Genomic DNA, 17,841 nt, shown 5'->3' on the forward strand with positions numbered 1-17,841 from the left:
TTAAGCAAGATAACTTCACTTGGAAAGACTGGTCCCTAGTTGATAAGGTCACCATCAAATTGATAAATCATGGAAGGGAATCTCAAATGCTGTTGTTTTTGCTTTACTCGTCTCCTCAGAATGATTACAGTACAAAAGGCACCTATTCATCCCATGATATCATGCCAGCTTTTTGGAAGGGCAACTCAGCTAGTCCCACTCTGCCACCCTTTTGACTGTGGCTACAAGGACAGGAGAGGCTAGGAATTGTGCGATGAGTAACTCACCTCCTGACTCCCCAAAATCTGTCCATCATCTATAAGGCACAAGTCAGGAGTGTGATGGAATACTCCCTACTTGCCTGGATGAGTAGCTCCCACAACACAAGAAGCTTGACACTGTAAAGGACAAAGCAGCCTGCTTGATTGGCACCACATCCACAAATATTTACTCCCTCTACCACCGATGCAAAGTAGCAGCAGTGTGTACCATCAACAAGATGCACTGCAGGAATTCACCAAGGCTCCTTGGACAGCACCTTCCAAACCCACTACCATCTAGAAGGGCAAGGGCAGCAGATAGATGGGAACACCACCACCTGCAAGTTCCCCTCCAAGTCAATCACCATCCTGACTTGGAAATATATCGCCGTTCCTTCACTGTTGCTGGGTCAAAATCCTGTAACTCCCTTCCTAACAGCACTGTGGGTGTACCTACAGCAGTTTAAGAAGGCAGCTCACCACCACCTTCTCAAGGGCAACTAGGGATGGGCAATTAATGCTGGCCCAAGCCCATATCCTGTGAATGAAAAAAAAAGTGGAAGCGTTCTAGGTTTACTTTAAAAATTATGAAATTTTAATAAAGATCTCAATTAGGTTACCTTCACCCTTCTCTTTTGAAAGAGGGATCCAGCCCTTTCATCCTTTCCTCACAGATATACAAGCATAACCAAGGTTCAATATAAGTTTAGAATAACTGTACTTGGATTTATTTCTAGAGGGGTAGAATCCAAGATCTTGTATTTTTATCTAAAAATGGTCTCTAATCTGCATCACCACTTTGTAGTGTCATTTGTAATTCAGAAATTCCCTTGTTCCTTTGCCATTAATAGAAAAGTAATCTAAATAGGGTAATGTAATTTGTTGCCGTCCTTCTCACTATTTGACTATCTCATCTAATTTAGTGCAATTAAGAACAATTTGCAGATGGCAAACAGTGGTCCTAGCACTGATCCTTGTGGGACCCCTCTTGCTACTTCTACCACTGAGTAGCCACCATTTACCACTGCTCTCTGCTTTCTCCATCTTGAAGCCAGCTAGCTATCCATTCTGCTATTTATCCTGAGTCCCATGCTCTGAACTTATTCATTAATCTATTACATGGTATCTTCAATTTTAAATTTACTTTCCAATGAAACCCTCCCGCCCCTAGTTCTCTCTCTAGCTTCATCTCATGCAGTCTTCAAACTCATTGCATCTGCAAGATCCAGCTCATGTTCCCTTGACCCCATTCACACCATGCTCACCAACCAAATTTCTTTCACAGCCCCATGTTAGCTGTCCAATATTCAGACCTCTCTAAATTGATGAAAACATTAAATTTCAATATCAATATTGTTCCACAGATTAAGATTGTTAGAACAACAATAACATATACTTTTCAACAAGTGTAAAATTGTTTTTAAAAGCTAGAAGTGAATGAAGGTACATCTTCCCCATTGGCTGTGATTTGAGATTTTAACTAGCCAGTAGCTGTGCTGGCAAGGTTGTGGGTGTGTCCTGGTCTCTTGAGGTGAGGAGGAACTGAAAAGGTTAGCTATGACCCTTGCTCCATATACAGCAATACAAGGATAGACTTGCTCATCTGTGCTGCTCCTGGGTCAAGTATCCTGACAAGAGACTACTTCAGCAAGGCATAGAGGGTCAATAGTGGTCATGGTACCACATCCAGCAGAGTCAACATCTTTAATGATAGTGTAAAGAAAATAGAAAAGGTGAGAACCCGCACCTCAAATTCTTCATTCTCAATGCATTACCTTAAATCAAAATCAGCAAATTGTTGCAGAAACCACTACATTATATAAGTTCCAGCATTTGAAACCCTAAAAGTAATTTTTAAACCTTCAACATCCATCAACGATTTAGTTTTAATGAACAGATTTAGTTAATTACAGAGCTATAACTAAAACTGTATTTCGATTCTAATTACACTGAGACATGGATTAGCCAAGTGTCAATAGGAAAATATAAACAGAATATAAACCAATTTATGAAGTCTGTCACAAAAAGATTGTGAAATGCACACAATTACATTTCAATTCATTGTTTTCTATATAATTAATTTCTTCAGCAAAATAATGTTAGCATTTGAAATCACATTTATTAGAGTTTATGGGAAGGAAGATAAACATTTTACATGGAACAGTGGAGCTTCAAACAAAGGCAGAAACAAAAACCTTTGGCAAAGAATTTCATGCATATTACATGATACACTAATTCCATTATTGTAAGCTTTGAAAGGAAATATTTACAGGACTGAAAACTCAGTGATTCAAGAATATAGCACCCTTTTCAGCAAGGATCTAAACTAACCTTACATCACTTGTGTGCGATAAGGTTCCTTTCATATTGCTGGAATAGTTAAGAACTGGCACTAGAGGAACTAAAACTTACAATTCACAATATAATACATTTAAAGACTTAAGGAAAAAATGACTCAAAAGGAACAAGGAATGAAACTGTAAAAAAAGCAGTCGACAAATTTAGGATTTTTTGTATTCAATTCGTTCTACTTTTACATCATCAGAAATCAGTTGATAAACGTAAGTGACTACTGTGGATGCTTGAATGTCCATCAATACGAATGAAGGGATGATATTACTGGAAAGGAGAGAACACAAACTGGTTACTTTCTACATACAGGAGTTATAGCATCAGTTTCTTTAAACCATGATCACTATTCAAGAAAAATATTTGTTTTACAAATTTTTAGTACCATAGTAGGGTCTGTGACCAATTAAATTAAATCTCACTGCAAACTTAAAAGTTTGATGTGCTGAATTCCACTCAAGGTCATTCTTTATGAACATAAATATCTGCTGAATGTTCACCCTCAGTTAGTATAACGAAGGTAATTCATGATTATTCAGTAATTTAAGTGCAGTTTTTAGGTTAGGATTTAAATGGACAGACAATGCTTTTTCATGACTACATTTGCTGGCATTTCCAATCAGCAGCAACTTCTGTCATTGAATGAATGCGTTATTCCATCTGCATGTTTTAGGAGTAGAAAGTAGTACGAGGGGAATTTTTCAAGATTTCATTGTTGGCTTTTGTTACAACAGGCAAATAATTAAATGGTAATATTTTTGCTGTTTAAATATATTTACTTCCCCTGATCAAGGCAAGGAGGTTGTGCTGATATCGTGCCTTATAATATCTTAGGACATTCCAAAGCCCTTCACATACGCTGAAATGCTTTGAAGTGCAGTCAAAGGTAGTCAAATATGGTAATCATTTTAACAATGTTGCACAAACAGTGAGATGAACAACCAATTAATTTTGTTTTGCTGGCATTCATTGAGGAAAGAGTGTGGACAGGAACAGCAGGCATACTCTTTACTCCTCAAAAAAAGGTGTCGTGGAATCTTTAATGCCCACTTGAAATACAGAACAAGCAGACAGGGCCTCAGTTACTTAAGTTTGGATGCAAATTCACAACTCTCTTACTCAGAAGGCGAGAGTGTTACTAACTAATTCTAAAGTGTCACATCTTTTGAGTTGTTTGCAAAATGTTCTCAATCAACTATGATTTAGTAACCTGGACGTCAGAAAGTTAAATGACAAAAAAAAACATTTGGATGAATGGTATTAACATTTAGCTAACTGGTGTCCAACACTATATTCAATAGGTTCGTTAGGATTAATGATCAAATTCAGGCAATGGTTGGGGTGGAGTTGAGTGGAAAGGTAGAATCATGATTTTTCTCCAAACGCAGTCAAGTTTTCAGACTCCTGCCTAGAGCAGCTCATTCCTAGCCTACGCCATACACTTTCACATTGCAGTGAACAGGAAAGATTGTAGGTGTGAATAAATGAGATACACTTTCCCAAATCATTCAAGCTGTTAATGTTATGAGTGGTAAGAAATCCTAAATGGTCACCAAGGTGCCAAGAATTTAAATAGTACTTACCCTTCCAGTGCATTGCATGCGCCTGTGGCAGAGCCTGGATTGATATAGAACTTGCTCTCCTGCTCAAAGGCTTCAAACTTGTGTGTGTGACCAGAAATTAGGATGTCTACATCCAGTTGTCGTTGCAGCAGAGCCAAGCTAGCCATATCACCCCAGGGAATTACCTGGTGACCATGAATCAAACCAATTTTGAATTGCCCCACTGTTACCACTTTCTGCTCTGGGTAATTCAGGTTCTGAAAAAAATGATAAGACTGGTTATATATTCAAGGAACTGAATTTGTCAACCAACTTTAATAAAACGTGAAAAGATGAATGTATACATTTATAATTAGCACCAACCGTGATTCTCATCTCAATCCTGCTGCACAGACAACAGGGTATGAAGCTTCCCATTACTGGGAAGGGAAATTGAAAGAGACAAACAATAAAATCTAATTAGTTTGGTGATGGAGAGTTGGCTTAACAACACATTGGCCTGAACCTCCCAATACCAGAAGCGGTGAATGACTCAACTTTGGTAAGACGCTGAAGCACCTCAGGGCCCTGAGGGAGTCCTGACGGAGCACATAGGCGGTACTAATGTGGGAAACTTAAACTTCTGATTGCTGGTTTTACCCTGCCTGGACCGCTGCACCATTCCCTACAACAGTGGGATGAGATGCCAGAACTAGGCAGACTTGGGCTGTTTGCCCTACACTTAACATGTTTTTAAAAAAAACAGATTTACTTAACAGCTTTTCCTAGCAGGTGTAAAGTCTGCTCAGGTATGCAGCTTGAAGTAAATCAGCTGGAGTCTCAAAGCATTTCACAGTAACCCTGATACAGCTCATCAGCGCCGCATCCCCCTACCCACCCCCCGCATCCTGACAATGCTCATCACCCCACCTTCTGGAATTTCTGACTCCTGACCAGCTGATGTCAGAAGAGTCAGCATTGTCAGCAATGCGAGGTGAGGGGAAAATTAGCATTGTTGGGAGTGCTGCAGGGAGGGTTAGCATTGGGAGCTAAGCATTGGTCAGGGAGAGAGGCTGAACAGTGAGAGAGGTGACAGGACCATTTAAAAACTCTGCAAGTCAATGAACTGAAGACAGACCTTAAGGGTCTTCAGTTCATGATGAAAAAGGGGGTGTGGCTTCACTGTAGTCATGCTTTGCCTTTAGACCTCCTGACCCTGCTTGTTGCTGGGACCGGAAAGTCCTAACACTCCAGCATGAAAAAGCAGGTAAGCAATTTATAATCACAGTCAGCAGCAGGTGTTTCCGTCCCATCACTGACTGGAAGATCTGGGCCAATGTATCAAAACAATATGTACAGATTTGGGCTTATAATTACAATCTTACTGTGGGACAAGTTGTATAATGAGAAGAATTTAACGACTATCAATAAAATTACCAAAGGACCATGAAAGAAAAAATATCAAACTCCTTTTGGCTATCTTGTTTCTTTAGCCAGCTGACTACATACAAGTGACAGGAAATTTATAACATGTATAAGCAACTAATTTGTAAGGAATTTTGAATTTGTCCATAAAATTGCCTCATGTTGGAAATTAATATAATGACCCAGATTTTCTGCAATGGCGAGGTTTCAGATGTCCGTGGCAAATTTAATTGTCTAGTGCACTGATTGCCACTGATAACACCCTCCATATTCTCCTTTCATTTATAATTAGAGTACCCCGCAACAAATCAGCAGTGGCATGGCCACATTTCTCCACAATGTGACAAATACTTTAAATAGGGCGGCAACATATTGGCTTTGCATAAAAAAAGGTTTTAAGCTGAAGTGTGACACTCATCTGAAGCTCTGTTCCTAGCAGGCTGCTCTCTTCTTGGTGGAATCAGTCAGTCTGCTTCCATTAGACGATGTTGTTAACAGGTTGGGAGTTTGAGTACAGAGACTCCACGGGTTTTCCAGCCGCAAACCAAACACTTTAAGCTAATGCAATGGTTTGCTATCATGTTGTGAGGTGTAGCAATACCCATAAGAGAAAGAGCATAATAAATGTTGCAAAGGGAAGAAATTTAGCTGGAGTGATAATTGCCAATTACACATATTCTTCTATCCAGCTCAGGAGTGTGAAAAGTGTTTAGAAAAAAATGCCAGATAGTGACATTGCACAGACTGGTACTCAAGAAATGCAAGAACTGTTAATGGGAAAAGCAGGATTTGGTACAGAGGAAATTGGGATTTAGTAATGGAAGTATCTGTTCTATTTGATAGCAGAGGAAATAGACCAAGAATATTAGATAGAGAACCAAGGTGGAAAATTAGCCTTTGTATCTGATTTTCAGTAGATCTGTACTGTAGTTAGAAATATCATCAAGACCATGGCTGGGTCAGCTTGCCACTTCAGCTTCTGATGTAGGACTGACTGCACTTAGTAATGGTACTGCTTATCCATGCACTTTGCAATAAATGAAACTGCTCTATAAATTTAGAGAACAGTTTCATCTGCTCCTTTGGTAACAAAATCAATTTATCCAACGAGTAGCTGAGACATATAGATTGGTAACATACAAAATTCAGTGTGCTCAGTTTGCTAATCTCAACCATGGCAATAGTAGGGGTTGGAGAGAGCAAAGCGGAGGGATTCCTGCTGCTGATTGTTATATAGCAATAGCTGTTGAAAACCCAAGGATGTCAGGTGAAGGGTCTGCTACGCTAATCCTCTGTGGTCAAATGGCTTGTCAAGCTTCTTACACAAATACATATTTGACAAGATACAGGCGGGAACATGTTCCTGTGATACACTACTCGAGCAAAAAGCCAAAACCTTCATGGGATCTTGGGGGGAGGGGGGGGGGTAGTTTTACCTACATGACAGCAATTCTTTTCCATTTTCACATTTCATTATTCAATCAAAAATACTGATTTCTACTACAGTCAAAAAGTACAACATTTCTTTAGAAAAAGCATCACTTACCTCATCAAAATCTCCTCTGACAATGTGGACATCTCCAGCCAGTGTTTTAAGGTAATCATAACTTTCTTTAGTGCAAAGATTTCCTGTACACAAGATATGCTGGATCTTCCCAGGTACCAACAGCTTCTTAAACTTGGCTGGCAATGTATTACAGCGGTGGGGAATGTGAAGGTCTCCCAATACCAGCACCAACTTTAGAAAGAGAATAAAATAAAATAAGTTTACATGAACCTTACTGCACACTTAAATCCCCAGGGAAATATCTTCCACCCATCAAATGATTATATTAGCAGAGCTTAAAATTCAATTAGAGTATTGTTTATTAGCAAAACATCAATAAATCACAATACACTGACTCAAAGATAATCCAGAATTAGAAGCCTGTAATATCCTATTATGATTAATGTACAAAATGTTCCTGATGGTAGTCAATGCAGTAAAGCTCAAAACCCAAACAGGTCATTCATTCCTTGAATTCATAGATAGCCAGAATATTTTTTGCTACAGCGAGTTCTTTGGTGACTGATGAGATCTATTTTTCTCCCTTCGGAATGAGTATCTGTAGTTTGAACAGTGGATTCTGGATACACCAGGTTGGGAATTGATTTCTCACGCAAGACTTTCCCAGGTGGTGTTTATATTTAGCATCAACAAAAGTGACAGACCTCGTGGTAGGAAGTGCCTTTATGGATGACTTTTCACCATGTTTTCTTATCTTGAAATTGTTCCCACTTCTGGATGTCTATTTAGTGCTGCTTCAGAGTAGCTTTTAAATATTGTCTATATCTTTCTTTCACTGACTACCAGTAAATCACTTCCCAAGTGTCAATATAACACAGAAGATCTTCAGGACTTGTAGAGCGAATTTCTGCTGAACATGTCCTAACCATCGTACCATGTCTTTATGATCAAAGTATCTATGCATGGCATGTCAGCTTTACAAACTTTGGTGTCAGGGATTTTTAACTTGCTTTTTTGATCACTAGTCATCTGAGCTTAGGTGAAAGCGATTCAGTATCCTAACGCAGTGTGAACATGTTGTCCAAATTTCACAAACGCAAAGCAGGGTCATCAGAATTACACCCTTTTTTGTACATTGAGCATCCTTTGAGCTCGACCTGTAGGCTGAAACTCTATTATGCAAGTGCTCAGCTCATGGAGTTTACCAAAAGCTAAGCTGGCTTTGGAGATTCTGCAGGATGCTTCTGTATTAACATGGATTTCTCTAGATAGGGTGCTACACAGCTTGAAGTGTGAGATCCTTGCTGACGTTTGATCCTTGCTGACATTTGATCCTTGCCTGGGTTGGAAGAGTACCACTATCATTTAAAGATCTATAATCATGCTACATCGCAGGCAAGATGGTTTATGACATTTTACATATCATCTTGGAAGTGGGCCATAACAGCACTGTCATTAGCAAATAGGATTTCAAGATGAAACTCTTCCAGCACCTTTATGTTAGCTTATAGTCTAAGGTTGAGGAGAAGTCCATCAGCTCGGAATCTGATCTTACTCCTATTTAAGAGATCACTGAAAGCCACAAGCATTGTAGGAAACAAAATCTTTAGTGTTGGGATAAAGACATATCCTTGCTTGACACCATTTGTAACGGGAAAATAAAGGGATTGTCCCCATCTTCCATTAATCAAGCCATCATGGAAATTGTTTGACCATTTCAGAGAATGTGTCTGGACACCCAAACTTAGATATGATATATGTGGTAGGTGTTGAATAAAGTGATTAAGGGTCTCTGGCAAGGATAAGAGTCTCCCCAGTACTTATCACATAAAAACTACTTCATTTACCTTGTAGAGATGGACCATCATTGCATCTTTGAACTACTGGGGATCTTTTCTGAGTGCCACATAGATTGAAATAATTTGTTGAGGTGTTTGACTAAGTAGTCACCACCAGATCTATATTTGTCAGCTGGGATAGCATTAGAACTAGGTGCCTTCCCACTTGGGAGCAATCATTCTCTGATACAGTAGGTGGTCCATTTGCAAGGACATAATTATGGCACATTGAGACAGCTGATTTCTAAATAAATCAGCTGTGAACAGTGAGGCGATGAGAAACACAGTCTAACAGAAACTACAATCTACTTACATACACTTTTGAGTTTGGAGATGACTTGTTGTAAAGCCTCCAGAACGCCAATTCATGTAAAGTTTAGTGAACATGGTTTTAGACTGCACTGTGAGTTCTTAATGAACCAGTCACACTCTCAACTTCTAATTTTTGGTCTAACAGAGCAGAGTCAATCATAAGCTCTGTACTGCACGTGGAGACAACTTATTTCAATATTGAAATGTAATTAAATGAAATCAAGCTGACTTCTGGTCACTCAGGAAGTTAACCCAATAAGTAGCTAAGCTACAGGCAAAGAACATTTTTAGGTGGTTTGTACTGAGATGGTTCTCAGCTTGTGTGCCAGTAAAAGAGGGTTAGAACATAATCAAGGGCTGATGAGGCCAATTGTAAGAAGGGGAAGATTGGCCAAAATTCCTACTTCTGATCAATATCCAGAAACTTCTGCTGTAAGTGGATGTATTTGAATTTCAATCAAAGGCAGGGTCAGGCTGTCATGATGGTAAAATATCTTGATGACACTTGCTGTCAAGGCTCATGTGAAAATTACTGCATGGAACTGGCTACGTCGAACCCAGCAATGAAGAGGAAAAGGTATTTTGAAAAAGTGAAGCCAAAACTTTTGTTGTAATTGTTAGTTTAACCATACCAAAAACATGCAAAATGTTTGATGGAATGTTTGCAAGGTAGCTGAGAGAATTTGATTGCAAATTACCCCCTACCACGACATAACAGAAGTACCACACAGCTTTTGGCATACTGCAACCCACACATTTAGCTACTCATTGATACCTTTCAGAATACCTTTCAGGCAATAATTCAAACAGTTCTCATGAAACAGTCAAAACAAAAATCAAAAATAGAGCAAACTGACCGAATCTGCTAGATTATGCAGTGATTAGGGGCAGGGAAAAGGGGAGAGCAAGAAACCAAAAGACACTGACGGCAGGCATCTTAAATTAAACTGTTGATTAAACTCAAAGATGAAGTTTTAATTGCAAATGTCCTGGAACGCAAAGACATTTAATGCAGCAAGTGCTTTTACTACTAGGATACCAGATTGCCCACTATCTAGCTTCTTAATCTTTAACATCTTTAAGGATGGGGATATTTGTGGAGCCTCCTCTGACAATTAAACAACTCACTGGAGAAGGAGGCTCCACAAATATCCCCATCCTCAATGATGGAGGAGTCCAGCACATCAGTGCAAAAGATAAGGCTGAAGCATTTGCTTATCTTCAGCGAGAAGTGCCGAGTGGATAATCCATCTTGGCCTCCTCCAGAGGTCCCCAGCATCACAGGTGCCAGTCCTCAGCCAATTCGGTTCACTCCACGTGATATTAAGAAATGGCTGAAGGCACTGGATACTGCAAAGGCTATGGGCCCTGACAATATTACTGAAGGCTTGTGCTCCAGAACTTGCCACACCCCTAGCCAAGTTGTTCCAGTACAGCTACAATACTGGCATCTACCCGGCTATGTGGAAATTTGCCCAGGTATGTCCTTGTACACAAAAAGCAGGACAAATTCAACCTGGCCAATTACCGCCCCATCAGTCTACTCTCCATCATCAGTAAAGTAATGGAAGGGGTCATCAATAGTGCTATCAAGTGGCACTTGCTTAGCAATAACCTACTCACTGATGCCCAGTTTGGGTTCTGCCAGGGCCACTCAGCTCCTGACCGCATTACAGCCCTGGTTCAAACATGGACAAAAGAGTTGAGCTTCTGAGGTGAGGCGAGAGTGACTGCCCTTGACATCAAGGCCACATTTGACCGAGTGTGGCATCAAGGAGCCCTAACAAAACTGAAATCAATAGGAATCAGGTGGAAAGCTTTCTGCTGGTTGGAGTCATACCTAGCACAATGGAAGATGGCTGTGGTTGCTGGAGGTCAGAAGTGGGGTTGTTCGCTGATGATTGCACAATGTTCAGCACCATTCACGACTCCTCAGATACTGAAGCACTCCATGCCCTAATGCAGCAAGACCTGGACAATATCCAGGCTTGGGCTGACAAGTGGCAGGTAACATTTGCGCCACACAAGTGTCAGGCAATTACCAGCTCCAACAACAGAGAATCCAACCATCGATGTTCAATGGCATTACCATCACTGATTTCCCCACTATCAACATCCTGGTGGTTACCATTGACCAGAAACTGGACTAGCCATATAAATACTGTGGCTACAAGAGCAGGTCAGAGGCTAGGAATAGTGCAACGTGTAACTCATCTCCCGACTCCCCAAAGCCTGTCTGCCATCTACAAGGCACAAGTCAGGAGTGTGATGGAATACTCCCCACTTGCCTGGATGAGTGCAGCTCCCACAGCACTCAAGAAGCTTGACACCATCCAGGACAATGCAGCCTGCTTGATTGGCACCCATCCACAAACATTCACTCCCTTCACCACCGACGCACAGTAGCAGTAGTGTGTCCAATCTACAAGATGCACTGCAGGATTTCACCAAGGCTCCTTCCAAACTCACAACCACTACCAACTAGAAGGACAATGGCAGCAGATAGATGGGAATACCACCAACTGACAGTTCCCCTCCAAGTTATCCACCATCCTGACTTGGAAATATATTGCCGTTCCTTCACTGTCGCTGGGTCAAAATCCTGGAACTCCCTTCCTTACAGCACTGTGGGTGACCCTACATCACATGAGCTGCCTTCTTGAACCACTGCAGTCCACCATCACCTTCTGAAGGGCATCTAGAGATGGGAAATAAATGCTGGCCCAGCCAGCGAAGCCCAAATCCCATGAATGAATAATAAAAAAGAAACAACTGCTCAGTCCAATGGAGAACAAAGAACAATGTACCAATTCACACCCCGAGACACAGAAAGCAATCCTACAAAATGTGTTTGTGTTCCCCAAAAAACTGCAATGCTACAATCACTGTAACATTACACAGATTTTCATTAATGTAATTTAGCAGGGAAACAGCTGGTATTCGCCTTCATAATCTAACCTTTTATTAGGCTGCTATTCTTGCAAGGCCATCTCAACTATGGATGTTTCTATTGTCACTGCTAATATAACTTTTCATTGACCAACTGGAGGTCTACATCAGAATAAAAATATGAAGCAAGAGTTCTTAATCAACTGGCTGAGTGAGGATATTGAAGTTTGTTCGGAGGGTAGCTGCAGATGAGATGGGGGAGTTGATGAAAGAGGGCAAGTAAAGGAGTTTTGAACATATTCCCATTGGATGGAAAACATATGGTTTCTCCTCTTCCAATGATTGCCTTAGTAAATTTCTCAATCTGACCATGGAGGTAAAACTGTCTTAACCTGTATGATTACTAATAAACATTGATCATCATACTGCAGAGGTTCCCAAACTGGGAAGAAAGTGCGGGCCAATGTCGCCTCCTATGCAGGATATGCATTTTGGGGCAATGTCAAGACAGCAAGGGACGTTTGAATCTCTGCTGATTTCTACAAGAGGGAAACTGAACTTATCATAGCAGCTTCTGGTGCAAAGTGACTGATTACTGTTACACCAGAAGCAGCTCTTATAGGTCCAATGTTCACTTCTAGAAATTAGTAGGGATTCAAATCATCCCATGCCGAATAACATTTCTGTCAAATCTCCTGATTGCGACATGAAAGTAAAGGTCCTTGAAGCTGCTGACTATTTGAGGTTTAATCCATTCATGACTGAAGGCAGGGTGAACATCTTGAACTCTCAAATTTTCTTCCTAGTTTTTGAAACTAAGTCAAATTGTACTCTACAATCTTCTTTGGAACTACAAAATACTGTTCTTTAGAAAAGGGGCCATGTATGGGACATGAATCACTGAAAGGTAGGGGGGTGCTTAGCAAAAAAGTTAGGGAACCTCTGCAAAGTCAAAGGAAATATCAGTCCACAAACTGCTTGGATTAGGCCTGCAAGTTAAATACTATATACAGCAATAAACTGTTAGTCTGCACACTACCAAAATTATTGGCACAAACAATTTTCACCATCACCAAGAGAGTAACTTACTCTGTGACAGGCCTTAATGAATTGAAGGTCAATCGTAGACATGAAACGGAGGTTGGGGATATGTTAAAATAAACAAAAGTCAGAGGGAAAATATATCAAAAGTCACCAAGAAAAACAATTTTATGATTGCTTAACACAAAACACTTCTAAAATTGTTGCAAATATGGTACTTCATACTCCAGTTGTTTTAAAACCTTCTCGTAGTCTATGCTTTTATATTTGAACATGTTTGTATTTTTACATCTCGGGTGCTCATGAACCAACCTTGAAGGCCACCTGTTCCTTCACCAAAAGGTTATTCACCAATCTTAAGTGATGCAGTTGCATTTTTCTTGATTGGTGGAATGGAAAAATTAGAAAGAACAGGTATATTTATATCTTATAAATCAACGATATCCAAAAATGTATACCTAGCCTGTTATTGGAGTTTGAACTTGTACATGAGTCAAGTTGTAGCTTCTGCACACTATCCTGCTCATATCCTCTAGCCCAGTAGGTTACGGCACTTCTGGTGCACATCCAAGTATTTGTTAAATGCAGTTAGGGTTTCTGCCTCTTTCTTGTTTTTCAGACAGCAAGTTTCAGACCACCACCACCCTCACCATGAAAATACTCAGCTCTCCTCTAATTCATCTGCCAATTACTTTAAATCTATGTTCCCTGGTTATTGATGCCTCTAAAGGAAATAGGTCCTTCCTTTCTGCTCTTTCTAAGCCACTCAATTTTATACACCTCAATTAAATCTCTCCTTAGCCTCTTCTATCCCCAAGAAAACAACCCCAGGCTATTCAACCTTTCCTCATTGTCAAAATTCTCCTTTTCTAGCAACATCCTCAAATGTTCTCTGATGCAATCACATCCTTCCTACAATGCAGTAACCAGAAATGTAGTACTTTAGCTGTGGCCTAACTAGTGTATACAGTTCTAGCATAGCCTCCCACTCATACTCTAGGCCTGGGCCAATAAAAGAAAGTATCCCATATGCCTTCTGTCAGGAAATAGAGATAGTTTAAGTCAGTTATATTGGTATTTGTAGGTGTTAGGAATACGTTTTAGCTTTAAAGTTTAAGTTTGATTTGTATTTCTGTATGTGTGTGTTAAGAAAGGTCAAATTGAGTTTTAATTTCACTTTTAAAAAGGTGCCTGCATTTTTAATGAGGTTTTTTATTACTGTTGCAGCCAGGTTAAACAAACAAGAGAAGAATTGGGCTAAGATCAAAGCAAAATACTCCGGATACTGGAAATCTGAAACAAGACAGAAAATGCTGGAAAAACTCAGCAGGTCTAGTAGCATCTATGGGGAGAGAAACAGAGTTAACATTTCAAGTCGGTATGAAGAAGGCATACGGATTCAAAACATTAACTCTGTTTCTCTCCCCACAAATGCTGCTAGACCTGTTGAGTTTTTCCAGCATTTTCTGTTTTTGTTTTAGAAGAATTGGGCTGTTGCCTAGCAACAGATTACCAGGGAGGCAGATCCCTCCCACAGGCACACAGAAAAATTAAAGAAACAGCAGTTTTAAGTTCAGTTTGAAGCCAAGACCCCAGAGAGACTGGACACTGGGAGAGGGAACTGCAGATTTCCCAAAAGAACCAAAGGAGGCCAAAAGAGTAAGACAGAAACAGGGGAAAGTCCCAAGCAGACCTTCTAGTCAAAGAAAGGACAGGAACGTGGAAAAGGTCCTGTTCATGAAGTAAAGAGTGGGGGGCAGAGAGAAAGGCTCCAAGCTTCAGATTTAAAAGGGACAAACCTACAGAAAGCAGATTTAAAGTGAGAACAGCTTGCAAGAGGCAAGAAGGTCCTAAGAGACAGCTGAAGGTCTGCAACTCTTTGCGATGGGCATATGAAGTAGTGGTACTGTTGCCGGCTGAGTCGATGAGAGAGAGTGCGCAGAAGACAGCTTGAATGCATGTGGCAACCCAGAAAAGAGGAACATTGGAAGGAGAGTTTGAAACTTTGGAGGTGAACCTTTGTGGAATTGTTTGAGAGAAAGCATCGGTTTGGGAGAAGATTCCAAGGCGAGATCTTGGAGAGTGAAGATTGGAAACCCTTGTGTAAAAGACAGAGTGCAGTGAGACTGGTTGGCTCATAGTGTGACAAGCGTCTGGGGAGAATTGAGGAGAGGTCCATAGCATCCGGTTGAGGTGACATCTGTCACTTGGTTTCGGGGGTGGTGTGTCTGACCATAGGTTGCCATAGGTGTACATAGATTGTGTGCTCACTGTGAACATTAAGGTATAAGATAGCATTTGTAACTTGTGTTATCATCACAAATCTGTATATATCTGTAAAGGTATAGTTGTGGGTGAAGGAGTATTGTACAATATTGTTCATCTTTTCTTGTTTAATAAATGTTATAGTCTTCTGTTAACAGTTCATTAGCTACCTCCGGTGACTCTGTTCAGTAGCCAGTCTCCATGTATCGAAACAAACAAATTAAATGTTAGGATCTATCAAGCTGGGTTCCACACTGGGATCAGGCTTGTCCAGGGGTAACCTCAGCTGGGATCATAACACTTCTTAATCGCCTAACTGCTATCTTCAGGAATCTGTCAACATAACCTTAGACTGTATGTTCCTTTACACTTCAGTATTCTACCATTTATTCTGTAGTCCCTTGCCTTATTTGCCCTCCTCAAATGCATTACCTCATGTTTCTCTGGAATGAATTCCATTTGCCACTTTTCTGCCCACTTGACTAGTCCATCGATATCTTCCTAGAGTAGAGCCTTCTTCCTCACTATCAACCACACTGCTAAATGTTCCTTCCGAGCTCTGCAGCAGCGCAGCAACTTGGAAGTTCCCCTTGCAGGCTGGGTACAAGTCAGCCCCTTTCAGTTAGTGTGTGTGCAGGGCCTTGCAAAAAAAAAAAAATCAAGGGCCCGCAAACAACAGAAAATACAATTAGAGACAACTTTGGGTACAGGGCAATGTGAACAGAAGTAATTAAAGGGGGAGGTGGCTAATATGTGAGCTATAAATATTGGCATATACCTGCTTAGCTGAATGGCCTGTAGATAGGAAATGGAACGGTTGCCATGCAAATAGACCCTGTAAATATGCTTCCTAAACGACAAGTCTATTAGCTGGCATATATAATATATACTCAATTAACTGACAGTACCCAACATTGATGATCTTCCTTCTAAAATAATTTCTACCACAGCTAAAACTATTAAATTGAGCTGCATTACTGTAAAATTCTCCATTTCAGATATATTAATCTCATTGTGTTTCAATCAAACAATAACAAAAAAACAAAGAATTTTAAATCACATTTAAATCCCACCAGATTTTTAAAAACACAAAAACTGAAATAAATGTATTCTTTTTTGCATCAGGACTGTCAGCCCACTGTAGTTCGTGACTGAGAGCCAGCAGCACCTCATTTCCCACCTGCCTACAAATTAAATTTTCTAAACATGGAAACAGCTCTGCTTTTGCACGTACAACCCTCCAATCCTCGCCTGTAAATTTTAAACGTTTGGTGAAACACGTTCATTTTCTCAAAAGTATTTAAATAAACTCTGCTTCAATTTGGAACATGCACTGGGGGGGGGGGGGGGGTTAACACCACTTCCTGCAGTGTAAAATGGCCTATTCTAGGTGGCTCACGCCACTGCTGTATCTTGCTGTCAGAAGCAAACTGTAGAGTATTATTTTCAGTTAAGTGGCAACCTAAACTACAGCAAAAAAAAATCTAAACGCATCAATTTTTATGGAAGTTCTGGATTACGAAGAAGTACGATTGAGCCCACGTCAGTACAATCATCTTTCCAGCAGCCAAAGCGCTTTTTTTAATTAAACAGGAATGGGGGGGGGGGACATTTTGGTGACTGATTGCTGATGTTGGAATATACACACAGTGTAACGGCAGCTACATCAGGAAAGCTGTGGAAATTTTCTTATTTTCGGCCGTCCACGAAATGACCTTAAAAAAAAAACCCACCTACTCCTGCCTGCAGCTTTGCCTTCAGGATCAGCCAGCTGACAAACATCATGTGATAGTTCCCAAATCCCATCGCAGGCCTCAGGTACTAATCGCGGGCCCGGGCTCTCAACACCACCCAACGCCAAGACAACAGCCGCAGTCAACTTCACATTTACATGCCCTTTCTGTCAGGGCGACGAGGATTACAGCAAAAAACAGCCACCTAATCTCCGGAGCCCCAATCTATAACTCACCATTTTCTAATCGACGAAGCGGAAAGCTGCACCTCAACGAAGGGACTCAGCGCCCAGCAAATACTCAGCCAATCGCGCTCCGGTTTAGAAACAGGTCCCTACGGCGCCGTCAATTGGACAATCGCAGAACAACGGGAATCGCAAATGTTTCTGTTTCGAATTTTAAATACTCCGGGCTCAGGTCAGCTATTAGTATCTGCTTCTGCTTGTGTTGGCATCACAGACTAACATCGGTATGCCCCAACATTTATGAATTTTGGTATTGGCCAGCACACTTCTTTGAATAGTGAGTGCTATGGGAACCTTTACATCCACATGCACCGGCAGATGGAACCTCGGCTTAAGGTCTCAGCCGAAAGACAGCAGCTCCGACAGTGCAGTGCTTCCTGAGGACTGCACTAGAGTGTCAGCCTCGATTTTTTTGTGCTCAAGCCCTGGTGTGGGACCTGAACCAAGAACCTTGTAA

At 40.7% G+C, this 17,841-nt stretch overlaps 1 protein-coding gene across 1 annotated transcript; it reads right to left on the reverse strand.

The window, feature by feature from the left end:
• Positions 1-2,338: 2,338 nt before the first annotated feature.
• vps29 (VPS29 retromer complex component) lies at positions 2,339-17,517 on the reverse strand. Its single transcript, XM_078554178.1, has 4 exons — positions 17,376-17,517; positions 7,101-7,292; positions 4,172-4,407; positions 2,339-2,858 (listed from the first exon to the last, which is right to left on the reverse strand). Exons 1-4 carry the CDS (start codon positions 17,376-17,378, stop codon positions 2,741-2,743), a joined length of 549 nt encoding a protein of 182 aa, XP_078410304.1. The 5' UTR covers positions 17,379-17,517; the 3' UTR covers positions 2,339-2,740.
• Positions 17,518-17,841: the final 324 nt, after the last annotated feature.

The sequence above is a fragment of the Cetorhinus maximus genome, chromosome 12 (assembly GCF_964194155.1).
Source record: "Cetorhinus maximus chromosome 12, sCetMax3.hap1.1, whole genome shotgun sequence".
Classification (NCBI taxonomy): domain Eukaryota; kingdom Metazoa; phylum Chordata; class Chondrichthyes; order Lamniformes; family Cetorhinidae; genus Cetorhinus; species Cetorhinus maximus.